Source organism: Trichoplax adhaerens, genomic scaffold (genome assembly GCF_000150275.1).
Source record: "Trichoplax adhaerens TRIADscaffold_5 genomic scaffold, whole genome shotgun sequence".
In the NCBI taxonomy this organism is placed as follows: domain Eukaryota; kingdom Metazoa; phylum Placozoa; class Uniplacotomia; order Trichoplacea; family Trichoplacidae; genus Trichoplax; species Trichoplax adhaerens.
This window is the reverse complement of record NW_002060947.1, coordinates 5,008,702-5,024,556: the sequence shown is the minus strand read 5'-3', so window position 1 is coordinate 5,024,556 and position 15,855 is coordinate 5,008,702. Positions and strand designations below refer to the sequence as shown.

The following is a 15,855-nucleotide window of genomic DNA, read 5'->3' as shown; positions in this document are numbered from 1 at the left end:
ATTTATCACAAACGTGCTGATCACATAAAATACAATTGAAAGTCGGTAAAAAACAACTTAGAAGCGCTTTATATCATAATGACTTCAAAATGTAAAACTCGATGGTATTTATGCCGAGAGCTTAGCCTGTACAGCTTACGAAGTGAGGACACGCTCACTCCCTTAAATGCTATGTAATATGTTATTTTAACATAGGACGATATGCTATGCAAAAAATGATTACACATTTATTAAAACCAATATATTCACAGATGCAATATTGGACAGGGCGTGATAACTAGCTGATATCTCATCTCAGAAATCGTATTGTCTAAATCTCTGAAGCTGAAATATACTCCGGTATTGCCCCTATTCTTGAAATTTAGATTCATCGTCTCAATTTGATGTTGTATCGCCTGAAATTACAAACTGGGCTCTTATTCACTAATGTCAATTATTAATTTGTAGGAATTCTAGTTTGTAAATATCTCAATTTCTGATGATTTTAGCAACATAATATTAATTACTCTCCTAAACTAATTTAAAACCTACAAAACGGTATAAAACAAGAGGGAACTATATTAATTAATGTAATGAGAACATCTTAATGTTTCATTGTTGCAAGCTTTCATGTCACCGCCAGGCTATATCGACTATTCTGAGAATAATAGTTCCACTTTAAAGTGTCTTAAGGTCAATCTGCTGATCTGCGGTTATTATTGAATAGAGTCAAACTCGTAAATTGTCGCTTTGGAACCGTTGCTAGGCTCAATTTTCTTTGTATTGTATAAATAAAAGAAAATCAACAAGATCATAATCCTCTTCATCGAACAAAGAGTACAAAAAGCTAAATATTAAACATCATTTAGTGTATAGTCAATAGAAATTAAATTTATATTGTACACTGTCATAAAAGATATTAAATTGAACACTTTAATAATTTTTCGTAAAAGAAATAATCAAGCTTTTGGCGCTTATGATACAGCTATTCTAGCAAAAAAATTTAGAAAGCTACTGGTAATTATCTGCGTTTTTCAATGACCGAACAGGCAACCAGAGAACTGTAATCTCTTGATTATTTTCGAAATCTGATAAAAAAGCGTCGTTAATTAAAGAGATAAGGGAGACCAGACCAAGATTGTGTGAAAAACTACTCCTTTGTAGTGATATGAATAAAAATATTATTAAAGGGACGTTTGGGATGTGTTTATCAAAGTATTAAATTAAAGTCTTTATGATATCGTTTCCATATTCATAAAGAATAATAGGAAAATATTGGCGATACCATTTTTTGTAATGGAAAGTAGATTAAAAATAGAATCACCTCTAAGCAATCTGCTTATTTGATAGCATTGATCTAATCATAGTTACTAGATATTTATAGTAGATAATGAGTTTAAGCTGATTTGGTATGATCTAATATCGATCATCTAACGTTATGAAGAATAAATATTGCCTCCATTTGATTAGTACGAGTTTACGTACGTACATACGCAATTATATTTATATAAAGATCGATTGTAAAGAATAGCAGCTATTCATCCCTTAAATATATCTCTATTTTTTTTTATTTTGAAAGTAATTTTGTTTTTATTAAACTTGATTGAACAAATATTATATACTAAATTAAGCTTATAATTAAGATCCATTCATCTAAGTAGTAGGCTACATATATGAAGACAGCAAAATAACAATAACATTTTCATTAAAAAGTAATAATAAAACTTCCAGAATTTTAATGAATGTAAGCATCAAATCTCGCTAAGCTTCCATCATTAACTTTTCGACCACTTTTAATAGTAGATATATAAGGCAAAGAACGTAAAGGGAAAGCGCGGATAAAATCAAAGGGTCAAATACCTATTTATTTAAGAATGAGACAATAACACAAGAGAGAGTTACAATGCTGTATTCAGTATCAACACAAATTGTCACCTTCAGTAGGTGACTTATCCTCAATTTTATCCTTTTAAGATATCTATAAAAAAAATTAATGCATGCAATTAATTAATTTTATTGCAAAGGTTATATGGCTCTATTAAATTTAATTGGATTGCTTTTATCTGGGCTCCGCAATTTATACCGACGGTCTTTACTTAATGTTTTGTGCTTTAATTCATAATATCTAGATCGTATGGTATGTGATATGTTCAATTTGTACTTATCTTTACAAATTCTATTCAGATTCAGTTTTAAAAATATCATATCCAAAGTTTTAAATCAATATTTTAATGTAGGCTATTGTTTAGAAATCAAGACAACATTGATACGTAAATACCAGATAGAAATAAGAATTAAACTATTTAAATCAAATTTAACTTTCTATTCTATAATCGATAATTGATTCCAAGTTAAGAAGAAAATAAATCGTGCACCTGCTCTGCAGGCATGAAATGATTTTCACATTTTGTTATTTTCAGAAACTACCCTGATACAATAGTCCTAGTCAAATCTTTATGCAATGACAAAAATATCCATTATTATTATTCTTAAGTAGAAGGCCCGTCTCGATAAATAGTACTGATAAATAGGATAGAATAAATTAGCTGATCGAAATTCAAAATTGCCATTAATAGAATACAATCTGTCGACCAACGTTTAATTCCTAGCTAAATTTTATCTTGATAGATCCTGTGACCAGCAACAATTTCATTAATCTGAATTCATAACGGTAATTTTTCGATTAAAGTAATTACCGAATTTATCTACAGTAATATCGAAATATCCATAGTCGTAAAATTTCAGTAGTTTAACAACATTGCAAGCAACACTATATAATTTGAATCAGTTTTCGTAGTAATTTCTATTTCTAAAATTTGATCTACTTTTGGCTAAAATAGTGAAAATTTAAGCTGGTAATATAATCTTACTTTAATTTTACTACCTAGCAAGATCATCTCAAACGATGAAATTGGCAAGATATATTTCTTTGATAACTTTGGTATTTCTACTCAAAATCTCCATTTTGCAATCGAATTCTTTGGCATCAGCAGTAAAGAAACCACTATACATTGGTGTTATGGTTCCTTTAAGTACTCGAGGTCCTAGTGGAATTGATTTAATTGAAACCGTCAAGTTAGCGCTGTCAGATATCAATTCCAATGATACAATTTTAAGTCAATATGAGTTAAAAGCAGAAATTGGTTTCAGCAAGGTAAGATCTAAAAGTCAGTGGTAAGATCAGCTACATTATAGAGATGTAGACAATAATATCTAATTTAGTATAATTATGAATTTGCGAAGGCCTCATCTGTGCAATTGGTAACATTCTTCCTATTTGATTAGTATTGCCTCTGGAGATTATTAAATATAATAATTTACTCCTGTAGGGAACAAGTAATTTTTACATAGTTTTACTTTCTATTCAGTATAGTAAATTATCTTTCAATTTACATAAATTAGTTCCATATTTTAAATAAACTATTACAAAACTACCGGGTGGTCTGATGCAAATATTCTGGCGAAATATATAGTTTATCACATTGACAATTCTCTAAGCTTTTACTCACGCCAAAGGTAATGTGCAATTAATTCCTTTTGTGGTAATAAACTTATCAGCGCACTAACAAGAGTTAAACAGTATGCATAACGCTGCATTTTACAAAATTTTAAGGCTAGCAGTATTAATATCTAATGCAACTATAATAAGGTTTGATATAAGTTTTCGCAAGGATCATTTCCTTCATTCATTTTTCTACTACCGCTACCGCATTTGTCGTAAATATGTGCATTGCTCCAAAAAAATTTTCAGTAAAGTAAAGAAACTGTCTTCATTTTCGTTCGATTATTTCCTTATGCAACAAGCACCTTTCGCTTTACATATTCAATATTGCTTTTGGTTATATCATTTTCAAAACAAGCTGATTTTAACCATTTTCTATTATTAAACAAAACCACGACCACAAATAAGGCCTTGAAATAAAAAATACCTCGGTGATATTGATCGGCATTTTTGTTTGGATGTTGACAAGTTAATACTATATCGTGAATAATCGTGTATCGGAACTTTGATCCTTACTAATGAAAATGTGTCTTTCTGATACCGTTTCCTAGTTTAATCCGGCTAGCGCAATCGACGTTTTTATACGCATGATAATGCAAAAAACAATTAAAGTTGGCATAATTGGCGCTCAAAATTCGAGAAGTTCAGAATATGTAGCTTCAGCGGCTAAATCATGGAATTTAGCACAGGTCAGCATATATAAATATATTCATACAATGTTGCAATTACATTTTAGAATAATAACTTAAATCTCCTTGTCTAAGACCAAAATAATAATTATTGCATGGACTGCTTTGCTGGTAAATAGACCTAAAGGGTAACACCTTCAGGAACTATAATGCAAAGAAAATTTAAAATTTTTAAATTGATAGCGACGGTATATTATAGTCTAATATTAATATATCTACTGCAAATTTTAATTTATTAATTTGAGTAGCACAATCAAGACAGGTGCTTAATCCTTTAATTTAACTTATTCTACTTTATTTTAAGTTATAGAAATTGACGTGTATTGTTTAAATAGAAATAATTATCATCAAAAGCCTTTATAAAGTAAACCTATATTTATGGAATCGTGATATTGCTATTATGCTTAATTTACACTGAGATATCCATTCATTAAAACTGCTATCACTGATGGATAATAAATTATGGTCGTACGCAATACCCGAATACAGCTTATAATTTAACCAAGTCTTATATGTCAAAATAGCGAAATGAATAAAAATTATATGGTAATAACTCCTTTTAGGAGTATACAAATAAAAAGATGAGGTTTTCATTTATTATAGATATCTCATGGTTCTACCTCACCGATTTTAAGCAACAGAGAACAGTTTCCTTACTTTTTCCGAACAGCTCTATCTGACATCAGTTATAATTTGGCTCGTGTGGCCTTCTCCTTGCATTACGGTTGGACTAAAGTAGCGGTACTCTATCAGATTGCAACAGCTTATACAGCGGTAATAATTCAATATCATTTGCTCTTAAATAAAACTAAGTGACGATAAACAATTACTTAAATTAATTCAAAGATTGATTTGACTGACTGACTCTATAGCAATCACTTACTTTGGGGCTAAATCTATCTGTTCTTACACATCCAGTAACTGTAATAAAAATTCAGTTCCAGATTGATCGTCCCTTAATTTCAAGTTTCGGTCTCATATTCATAATTCAATACAAGTATATTTATTTATATTTTAAATTGTGATTTAAATTTCCTATGCTGTGCACTTATATTCTTGCTGTATGAATGTCGATTAATCATGGTTATCAAGTACAATTTTCCTATTTTAAAACGATTTAAAACCGAAGTATTTTTGACTCGTAGCAGCAAAATTGCATCGAACAAATGAGCCATTAGTGTTTAATTATGTGTTTACCCTAACTACTATATCAGTATTTCCTTGAGCTCAGCTAATAAATGAATATGAGTTCGAAAGTTAAAGAATTGTATTACCACCAATATTTCTATTGCTACGTTATACAAGTTGTAGATCTTTTACCTTAAATAGGTATAAGTTGACATACTGTATATGATGATGAATAAGCTGACTAAAACAATTCTACATCTCATTATCATATGTTTTACCATAGGCGGCTAACGATCTCGTTAGTGATTTCAAAAGTAAAAATATTACTGATGTATATGCCGAAGGTGTTCTTGATCAGTTTGCCGTGGTCATAGGCAATCTTAAAGTAAGTGAATGAATTCTAATTCCGCCGGTAATGCTACAACAATATAATAGTTTACAATAATTATTAGCGGCAGTGAATAAATCGTAGACAGTGCCAATATTTTAATTTCATGAATCGGTAGATACCATTCTTTTTCATTAAAATGGTATTAATTAGTTACTAATTGGATTGAATTTATAACCAAACCATCATATCTTCTAATTTAAGAAGTTTATAATTTGCTAAAGATAGTAGAACGATAGAACGATATTGGTTAATTGTAAATAGAATCTTAAATTTTCTTTCAGGCTAAAGATATGCGAATTATATATGCCATTGGCCAAGCTCCAGTTATTTTACATGTATTATGTGAGGTAATGGCTTCACGGACATTCTACAGTAAATTAATAAATTATAGTCATAAGAATAAATAAATTAGACGTCAAGGGTAGAGTATCGACAAGAATTTTGTAGTAGTGATAGGTTTAAGATAGATTTAACTATTCGGGTAGTGGCTCCAAAGCATCATTGAGATGACAGTCAAGAATATTAAAATAGAATTTAATTCTAATATGTATATGAGTATTTATATATTATTTGAAACAATTTCATTACCTCAATTACAAGTCTACCTAGGTGCTAAGGTCATACTTTCAGAATTAAATCACTAACAGTATCTCTGTGCACTAGTTGCAAGGTAGTTTAAATTTTTTTTGAACATTTAGCGCAAATTAAGTAATTATCTATCTGTAATTGATTAGTTATTATCATGAAATAGTTGCAAATATAATAATGCCAATCACTATAGAACATTAATAGCAGGAGAAAAAATTAATTGATCAAACCAGTTAACGTATTCTGTCTTTAATTTAAGGCATATAAGCAAAAGTTATATGGTCCCAAATATGTCTGGATATTAGTTGGATGGTATCCTAATGACTGGTGGGAGGTTGAAATGCAGCCTCACACGAAATGTACGCCTGATCAAATTTACCAAGTTATACAAAATTATTTCTACGTTTATCGATCATACCCGCAAACTAGTACCGAACCGACTATTTCTGGAAGGGTAGGTAATTTGAGATGATAGTACATAAAGATTAGATTGTTAATATTCTTGCAGATAAATGACCTTAACTGTGGCTTGATTTTAGATATATTGATAATATAATCAATGATTTATATAATTGGCTATTTCATTTCTTCTACATAGTCACCACTGAATTTTAATCAACAATTTCAACATTTAAATAATGTTACGACCACCAATACCTTACGTGCTTACATGTACGATGCCGTATGGACAATGGCTCATGCTTTGGATAAAACGGAGCAGCAATTACTGCCTCAAAACAGGAGTCTATCTCAATTTAATTATGAAAGCAGCGATATTCGTAGTACGATTGTTAAAAACATCGCTGACATGTCGATCTTAGGTATAACGGTAAGTTACAAGAATCACATTGATTGAACCAGACTCCTTTTATCCATATTGTAATCAGAATTGCTTTATTTATAATTGTATGATCTATAACGAAATCATAAATGGATGTATATCCAATACGCTAAAAGGGAGAAATTAAATTCTTTGGAGCCGATAGGCTTGGTGATGTCTACATATTTCAATTTCAAGGTAAGCTAAATTAACCTAAAAACTACCTGCCGAATTTGATTGCAATTATTTTTTATTGGCTATATGCAAAGAACAAAATGCATTAAAATATATTATTAAAGATTGATAATTTTATTGGATGAATTCCAGAAAATGTGTAGTAGTGTTTTAATAAAAATTTGAAAATATCTTGCATCATTGCTAACAGGTGAAAAGTCACAAAACAAAACTGTTCCGGTTGGTCTCTACAAAGCAGCGACTGATAGTGTAACCATCTTTTCAGAAAACAAAGTCGTATGGCCGAGTAAGTGGCAGAAACTTAGCCTTATCATTACTAGCTAGCTTATTTTACGATTAAATAAAATATCTCATTTTTTAATTAGCGCATTTTAATAAGTATAATACACGATCCAGCTTGTCAGACGTTTATCATATTTCATTAATATAAAAAAAAGAATAGTTCTATCTTCTAGTGTAAGATAGGCACTAATTTTTAAATAGGTATCTCATAATAATTTTCTCACGCATTAAATGAAATACGAATGTGAGTTACTTTTACTACGGTTCTAGGCCATACTGAGACTTGTATCCAATAACAACAATTGTAATTAATAAGAACTCAATATGATATATAACAAGATAATTAATGGAAGAAGGATTAGGATAAAATTTATGAAATGGTCTCAGCTTGCAATGTATCAGAACTGAAAAGAAGCTTTGCTAAATTGTTAACAAATTCTTATTCAGTTAAAAGAATTAATTTAAAAGCTGAAATCTCATGTTAATGTCGCTTATTAATGCAATTTAATACAGATGGTTTCCCACCACTTTCTCAATCCGTCATCAAAATCCAAACTTTGCACATTTCCTTGGGTCTGACAATTATCTACTTAGCTCTATCTATACTGGGAATACTGACATCCTTGCTATTTTTTGCATTCAGTCTGTATTATCAGAACCACAAGTAAGTTGCCATGTATCTTAAATACAGTTAGCCGAAAGTTAATAATACAATTTATGATAATTTTCAAGCCACAACTTTCATAAAATGTGGCCTTTGCTGATACTCAAATTAGTAGTATATTCATCCATTGGACATTTTTCTTAAAATTTAGGGTAGATTGTAGATAGTACTTCAAAAAGTGGAGTAGCAACTTAATCTTCATAGTACAGTGTTAATACTCATACATTCGATAAAAGTAACTTGATGTATTTCTATACTCATCGATAATTAGTTAGTAACCATCTGAGTAATCTATTTGATACTAAAGCTGCATTATCACTTAACTTAAATCTATCATTCACTTTAAGCGAAGAAGTTGAATTAAAATTAACTGTTAATCTAGGCAAATTAAGCTATTAAGTCCGCGTATGAATGCGTTGTTTGCAATTGGATGCTGCATCTGCTACGTTTCAGTGGTCATGATGGCAATTGATACCAATTTTACAACTACAATCGGATTTTCGATACTCTGTCAAGCAAATATTTGGCTCTTATGTTTGGGTTTTACATTAGCTTTTGGATCTCTGTTTGCTAAGATGTGGCGAGTGTACAGAATTTTTGCTTTAAAAACTGCCAAAAGGATTGTAAGCATAAAGGCTTTAACTATGATAACAGATATTATAGAAGTTTTATTCAAGTCGATATTTCCGTTAGCGGTGATAGAGTTTAACTGATAAAATTATTACTTTCTACGTATTAAATTGATGCTGATTAGATTGTCAAAGACTGGCATTTGCTAGCCGTTGTATCGCAGTTAGCAATAGTCGATATTGTCCTTCTCACGATTTGGACGGTCGTTGATCCTTTAATTGCTGATGTTATCACATCAACCACCACGGTAATAAATTAATAATTGTGTATAATTCACGATGAAAACACTTTCAAGATACAACGTATTGATTAAACCTTGCATATATACTGTTACAAATCAAAAATTTCAACGAGAAAGCTTGAATACTAGGACTTTACTGTCCGGCTTGTCCTTCTTGATATTTCCTCACAGTACGACTTCACTGGCGATCTTTATCGCTAGGAGGTCACAAAGATTCACGACACTCCATTAAGCTTAACGAAAATTTGAAATCCAACTTTTATTAAAAATTAACAAATTGATACTAAAGCTGCACGAGCCTTTTCTATCCTTAATTTGATACTATTATGAAAGTATAGAATCATCTATGTTAATACGTAAAACGTCGTAGATAATTTACTATTGATAAATTTTAGATGAGCTATATACTGATAATATTTATGGGTACCGATTAAAAGCTGTTTTGTAATAGATGCTGTATCGCGAAGATAAAAAGGATTAAGTATGCTATTAGGATCTATTTAAGAAAGATTTCCATTTAAAATAATTAATCTATTTGATAGGAACCAAAGCACGATATTGTCTTCAAACAGACATCATATGTTTGCACGTGCAAGAACACTGCTGTATGGCTAGGGTTGGTATGCAGTTACAAATTTTTGGTGCTAATATTTGGCACGTTCTTAGCCTATGAGACCCGAAAAGTTACTATATCCATGCTGAATGATTCCAAGTTTATTGGCTTTTCGATTTATAATATTACAGTATTTTGTGTTATTGGAGCACTAACTGCATTTTTAATTGGACCTCAACCAACAATAAAATTTGCACTTCTTGGTGGATTTATTATTTTTTGTACAACTATTACCATGTTCATGGTCTTTTTACCTAAGGTACCATATCAAAATTTGAAAAAATGCCTATAATGATAAAATTCTACGCGACATATCTATAAATACTGCTCAAACTCTAATTTTAAATTAACTTTGCTACTTATTCCATCTCAAATTATCCATGTGACAAGTAATAATGAAGTTAAATTTAAATTAATAGATTAATTTATGGAGGAATCCCAATCATTGGGGAAGAAGAAAAATTGCCGATCAACAAGAGGTTTTTGTTGATGAATCGCTTCGAGGAGTAGGACTTGTCTCATCTGATACCACTTTTACTACGATTGAATCAGGGAGATGTGCTTTACAAAATGTAATTGAAAAATATTACACATATCATCATAGCTTAGAAGTCATAATATTAAGGGTACAATAATTTTTAACTCGCACTAGGCTTATAAGAAGTATCATAAGATGGAAGAAGAAATAAAGATCATCAAAAACAGAATTGAAGAAATGGAATCTCAGGCATAATCTGTCTCGAGAGTCTAACTTGCTTTGAATGATTTTAATTCTCACTCACTGCAAACCGATAGCGCCAAGATTGATGCTTAGCTAGCTACGTTCTTAAATATATCTTCATTACTCTACCGTATATTTATCTTCTCATTACCAAAAATTGTAGTTAACTAATTACGATGTAGCGAAATTGACATAAAATCTTCAAATTAATCTCGGAATTTATAACCAAACTTTATAATAACTTACTGATATAATTTGTTATTATAGATTTTCTCCGGTTAACTCTATTGATATATATCGACGTTATATCAATTACTGGCAGTAACAATTTGCCTATTTTGAGTAATGCTTACTCAATGCTACTCATCTACATTTATATTCATATACATAATTATAAATTTGTTATATGTATTACCATGCATTCTACTTTAGAAGATCATAACGTACGGTATAGTCCGAGATCATGAGATCATTAGCACACTCTGTATAACTATATAAGCACTCTTATTGGGATGTAAATACGCATTTGCTGGAGGATAGCATAATAAACGTCGAAGTATCATGCTTTTCTACTTAATATTAATACTAATAAAGTTCTTTTCACTTAAAAAAATATGTTGACGCCAATGTCTATTCTGCAACTTCTATGTAATTTTAAACTCTGTTTTCATCCAGGTTTTACATACAAAAAAATTTTACTGAATTGAATAAGATATTGTTACACAGATTTCGTCAAATTTCAAAAGCAAATAGATTTCAAATTGATTTCTGAAAATAAGCATAGCAATCACTCAATAAGCTTTCATTTAGAAAAATCTGAACTATGCGATGCACAGGTATTCACGAATTGTTATAGAATTAGAAGAATAATCCCAGTCTCCCTCTTCATAATAGGAAATTAGTAGTGTTTGTATTGCTAATTTCCATAGCAATCAAATGGCGTAGCGCAATAAACAAAATTTAAAATTAAATTACATGAGAATTTGTTCTTATAATTATTGAGATTAATTTTTGCTATAGTTCTAAATCACAAACTCGTATACTTTTCGCTGGCAGTTTTATTTGCCATTGGAAAGCACAACAGTTAGCAAAACAGTGAGGGCATGCTGGTATGAATTATCGTATTGTTATAATAATATACAATGAAACGATAATTTATATTTTATGAACAAATAAAAATGCATGTTTTAAATTATCAACAGCATAGTTTATAAACATCTTCAGAGAGTAAGACAGTACCGTTGTATGCGGCCATATTTTCTTTCCGATATCTGTTATGAAAACTAAATTGCAAATCTTTCTTGATTGATGAGGCGTTGATATAGTATGTATTCGTATCTGTGACGATATAAAATTTTAGCAGCTTAGTTATGAGTAGATTAGCTGGCACGAATCGCTAGGCTAAACAAAATGCTACAGAAGCTTTAATAATATAGAGGGACGATTAAGTATAGAGTGAAAACGTGTCGTATGAAGCCAAATTATGGAAGTTTATTAAAACCCTTTTTAATATTCTAAAAACTCGTCATCAAAACAGTGTTTGTTTTTAGTTACGGAGAAGAAAGAGATCGCGAATTGGAGAAAATTAAAATTATAGATTAAGAATGAATTCATTATAGTGCGATTGCTTGTACATAACATCATATAAACAATTTAATTTATAAATTGTAAGAATAAAATAATTTTCACTAGCACTTACATCACTTGCAGTGATATAATATTTCGATTATGAGCTTTTTATAATATTTTAGAGAGAGATTAAAAGAAAGCAGTACTAAATTTTAATAGCTCAGAAGGAGACTCTAACTGACGAAAATCAGGGCTAAGCTAGTTTTTTAAGTGCGGGTGTTACTTAATTTATCGGCTTAGGAATGCTGTGATACTATAAAGTTTACGATTTGAGAATAATCATTTTTATAAAGTTAATAAGGTAACTTCGCCGCTCTTTTATCGTTTTCTTGTTAAATAATTAATGTTTATGCCGCATTAATTATTGATTTAAGTATGTTTATAACTCGATCAGCTGAACTATTAGAGTAAATTTTTAATTTATCAGTAATTTCTTAAGGCTCTATGAATCATCACGCAAAGTTGCAATTAAACAGTACCATCACTTTCGATATGAAAGCCAAATCATTATTTATGCTGGTACATCAATATACTATTATTTTATTGATGTCATTTCTTAAAGAGTAAATTGAAGCTGAAAAAGTCACTAAACATGATGTATAGCATTCGACCATTTATGCTGGTACATCTATATACTATTATTTTATTGACGTCATTTCTTAAAGAGTAAATTGAAGCTTTATTTGTAATCAGCTTGCAAGCAATCATCTAAATCAATAAATAAAGTGGTTTGTTTATTTGACCTTTCTTCGCTGCTTATATGTAAAAGGAAGATATTATCTGTTATAAGTAATGTCATAAGAGTGCGTGACTCACGTACTGTAAAAAGTAAAGTAATATTTTTTCTGATGTAAACGACCAGAATCTATTGCTATGACCAGTTCAATTTACGTGTTGCAAGGCATAGTACATATTTAAAATCAGCGATATTTTTTATTCATACTCTAACTAATACGTACAGAGTTGTCAATTTTAAAAACATCTTTGTTTCGGATAACACTGCCTCCAAAGTATACTCATATATATAAATGCAGTGCCGTAGCAACACTTCACTAAATACACATTATATCATTTCTATTAATTATATAGCTGTTTATTACAGATACCCTCAATTGCTTATTAAGCAAAATGAGATCTATATTAAAGATCGCTAAAAGTTCCGCATAGATTATATTAGGTGATAATTATATGCAGGCTTTATAACAAAAATAACATGGAGATAAATCCCGGATTTAAACAATACAGTTATTATATCACTAATCTTATGGTATCTTAGACGCTTTTACTTTTATCTTGACTGAAGGAAGAGAACAGAATTTATTTTGTAATCTTCCGAAATTATGTGTTCTTCTGCGGTGGTGTAAGTGATACTGCCGCAGTAAATTAATAATTTAAGGCTGTAGTTATAGAGATGCTGCCATTTTATGTTCCTTTTTTTGCGTGACATATCTTCCTGAAGGTGTGAGATCAGAGATTTTTTAATAGCTTTTAACTATCTGATCTGTTAGAGCGGTTGTTAACAACTGTAGCCTAATAATTTTCAAGTAAATTTGATCTTTACTCAGGGTGTTCGAGTTTAAATGCAGAATTTAGTTTGATAACCTAGACAATCGATAAAGATTTATACTTGAATCCTACCCATTTTGCTAAAAAATCTGATTCCTGACCATAAAGCAATAGCAGATATTGTCTATCTTTATTGATTCTAGAGTTGGTTATCAGAAGATCAAGATATGTGGATAATACGTATTGCTATCGAAATATTATTAATGACTAGGAAATAATTAAATGACTTTTGAAGTAAATTATGAGCAGTTAATAAGTAATTGGTATTAATATGTCAAGTTATATCTTTTCTTAATTATTGCATAAATCACTATACACATCATAATTTCAAACTGATCAGACGAAATACAAAACAATTTGAAACTGGTATAAAAATTACCTTTACCATAAAATAGAATTACGAAATTATTAGAAATTGTAAGATTTTAAAATAGATTTCTTAATTGTACAAGACTATCAAGTGTCCATAAAGTAAATTATCGTAGCGGTCAACCATTACTTACGTATGGGCGGTTGTGATAAAAATTTAATTGAACTCTAACATAATTCTATAAATCGGGCCAATTTTCCCAGAGATTTGGTCTTTGTGGGAGCGATACACCACTAATAAAATTCAGATCCTATGTTGATCTTCATAAACAACTGATTAAGGTTACACTTTTCTTCGCAAGATGTGCACTGCACACTTCTTAAGCAATAACTCGTTTATTTTAAAACCACACACGCTTGAACAGGTTTCTATGGTTAGCGTTTTAGTTTAGATTTAACTACTTTAAATTAATACTAGTACAAACTCACGTCGCTTTGCTGACGGTTTACGATAATATACCCATATGTTATTAATTAACAGATAGTATTACCATTCGACATTACATATATCCTGGTAATAGCCAGGCACTACTATATTCACAGCTATGCTTCCACAATACTACTTTTCAATAATGCATTCACGAATGAAATGCTATGAAATGCTATATTAAGATTAGTTAATGGTTCAAAGCACATTATGATAACTAATACACGGTGATGGACATACCAAGTTAAGATTAGCGTGTACTGTAAGATATCGACAGTGCGGTACAATATCCTTAGTACTGTGGTCAATTCTATACCAATCATTATAATGTGTCTAAGGATCGCTTGCGTATGCAAGCAAAGCTTGCTCTGTCGATAACAACCGTTATAAGAAAATGTAACATTCAAAATGGCTGTGTAGAAAACTCTATAAAGATTCTATGTCTATTCAATTTTCATCAGAGTATTACCTCAAATCAAAATTGAAAGGCCCAGTGGCCACCCTTACCGATATAATGAATACTATTTTAAAAGTCAGTACTCTGCAGAAATTACTACCTTAGAGCTATTCGTTTTACATGAAGAAATCTTGAGGTAAAAAGTACTGTAAGAATCTTATACTGACCTATTGAAATGAACCCATAATCAAAGTCATCTAACAGTAGTATAAATACCCCCGCGCTGCTCGTTTTAAAGGGAGGGTGTCTGGGATTAATAATTAGTAAATGTAATCACTAAATTTAATATGAAAATATTATGGGACTTGGGTAGCTCCGTTTATAAGGCATAAAAATGCTCAATCTCCATCTATAAACGGTTTGATTCTTAAAGTATGAAGCATCTTTCAATCTGCTGTAAATTGCCTTTAAAATATTAAAACAAGAATTAGATGTTACGAAGTGTAGCTCCGTAAATTATAAATTAGGCAATAATAATTGATTAACCCGGTTGTTTACCATTTTGGTAAACAACCAAGGGGGCATTAGCACTGGTTGCTTACAATTATTATAAATGGAGCAATCAACAAAGATTTAATTATATTTAGCTAGATATAATATGGTTTAATATAGGATTAGCTTATGAGTGGGGATAGTATAAAAGACCGAGCGAATTACCATTCGCCAGTAGTAGTAGTAGTTGCTCCGGGCTAGAACAATCTAGTAGAGACTAGAAATCGGATGGCCGAATAAAAAGTACTAGTGGTTTGAAAGAAACCTGAGTAGTTGTGTGACTGTGTGGAAAGAGTTAGTTTTCCCTTAGAAGAAGATTTGATTTCCAAGTCAGTGCAAGCCTTACGCAATTACCATAGCACTTGACCTAACCAAATCACAAGTGGGGACTGGTGACATTAGATCATAAAATTTTACTTCATTCATAATCTTAGTTCTCCTTACAATACTAAGGATTGTTGATCTATAATTG

General features: G+C 30.5%; 1 protein-coding gene across 1 annotated transcript; it reads left to right on the top strand.

Moving 5' to 3' along the window:
• Positions 1-2,998: 2,998 nt before the first annotated feature.
• On the top strand, positions 2,999-10,357 carry TRIADDRAFT_56611 (uncharacterized protein; the record flags this gene model as incomplete). The annotated part of the gene is made up of 14 exons (XM_002112922.1): positions 2,999-3,133; positions 4,033-4,170; positions 4,774-4,944; positions 5,582-5,683; positions 5,971-6,036; positions 6,537-6,731; positions 6,876-7,106; positions 7,235-7,295; positions 7,483-7,578; positions 8,088-8,238; positions 8,621-8,861; positions 8,993-9,115; positions 9,652-9,729; positions 10,142-10,357. 14 exons carry the CDS (start codon positions 2,999-3,001, stop codon positions 10,355-10,357), a joined length of 2,004 nt encoding a protein of 667 aa, XP_002112958.1.
• Positions 10,358-15,855: the final 5,498 nt, after the last annotated feature.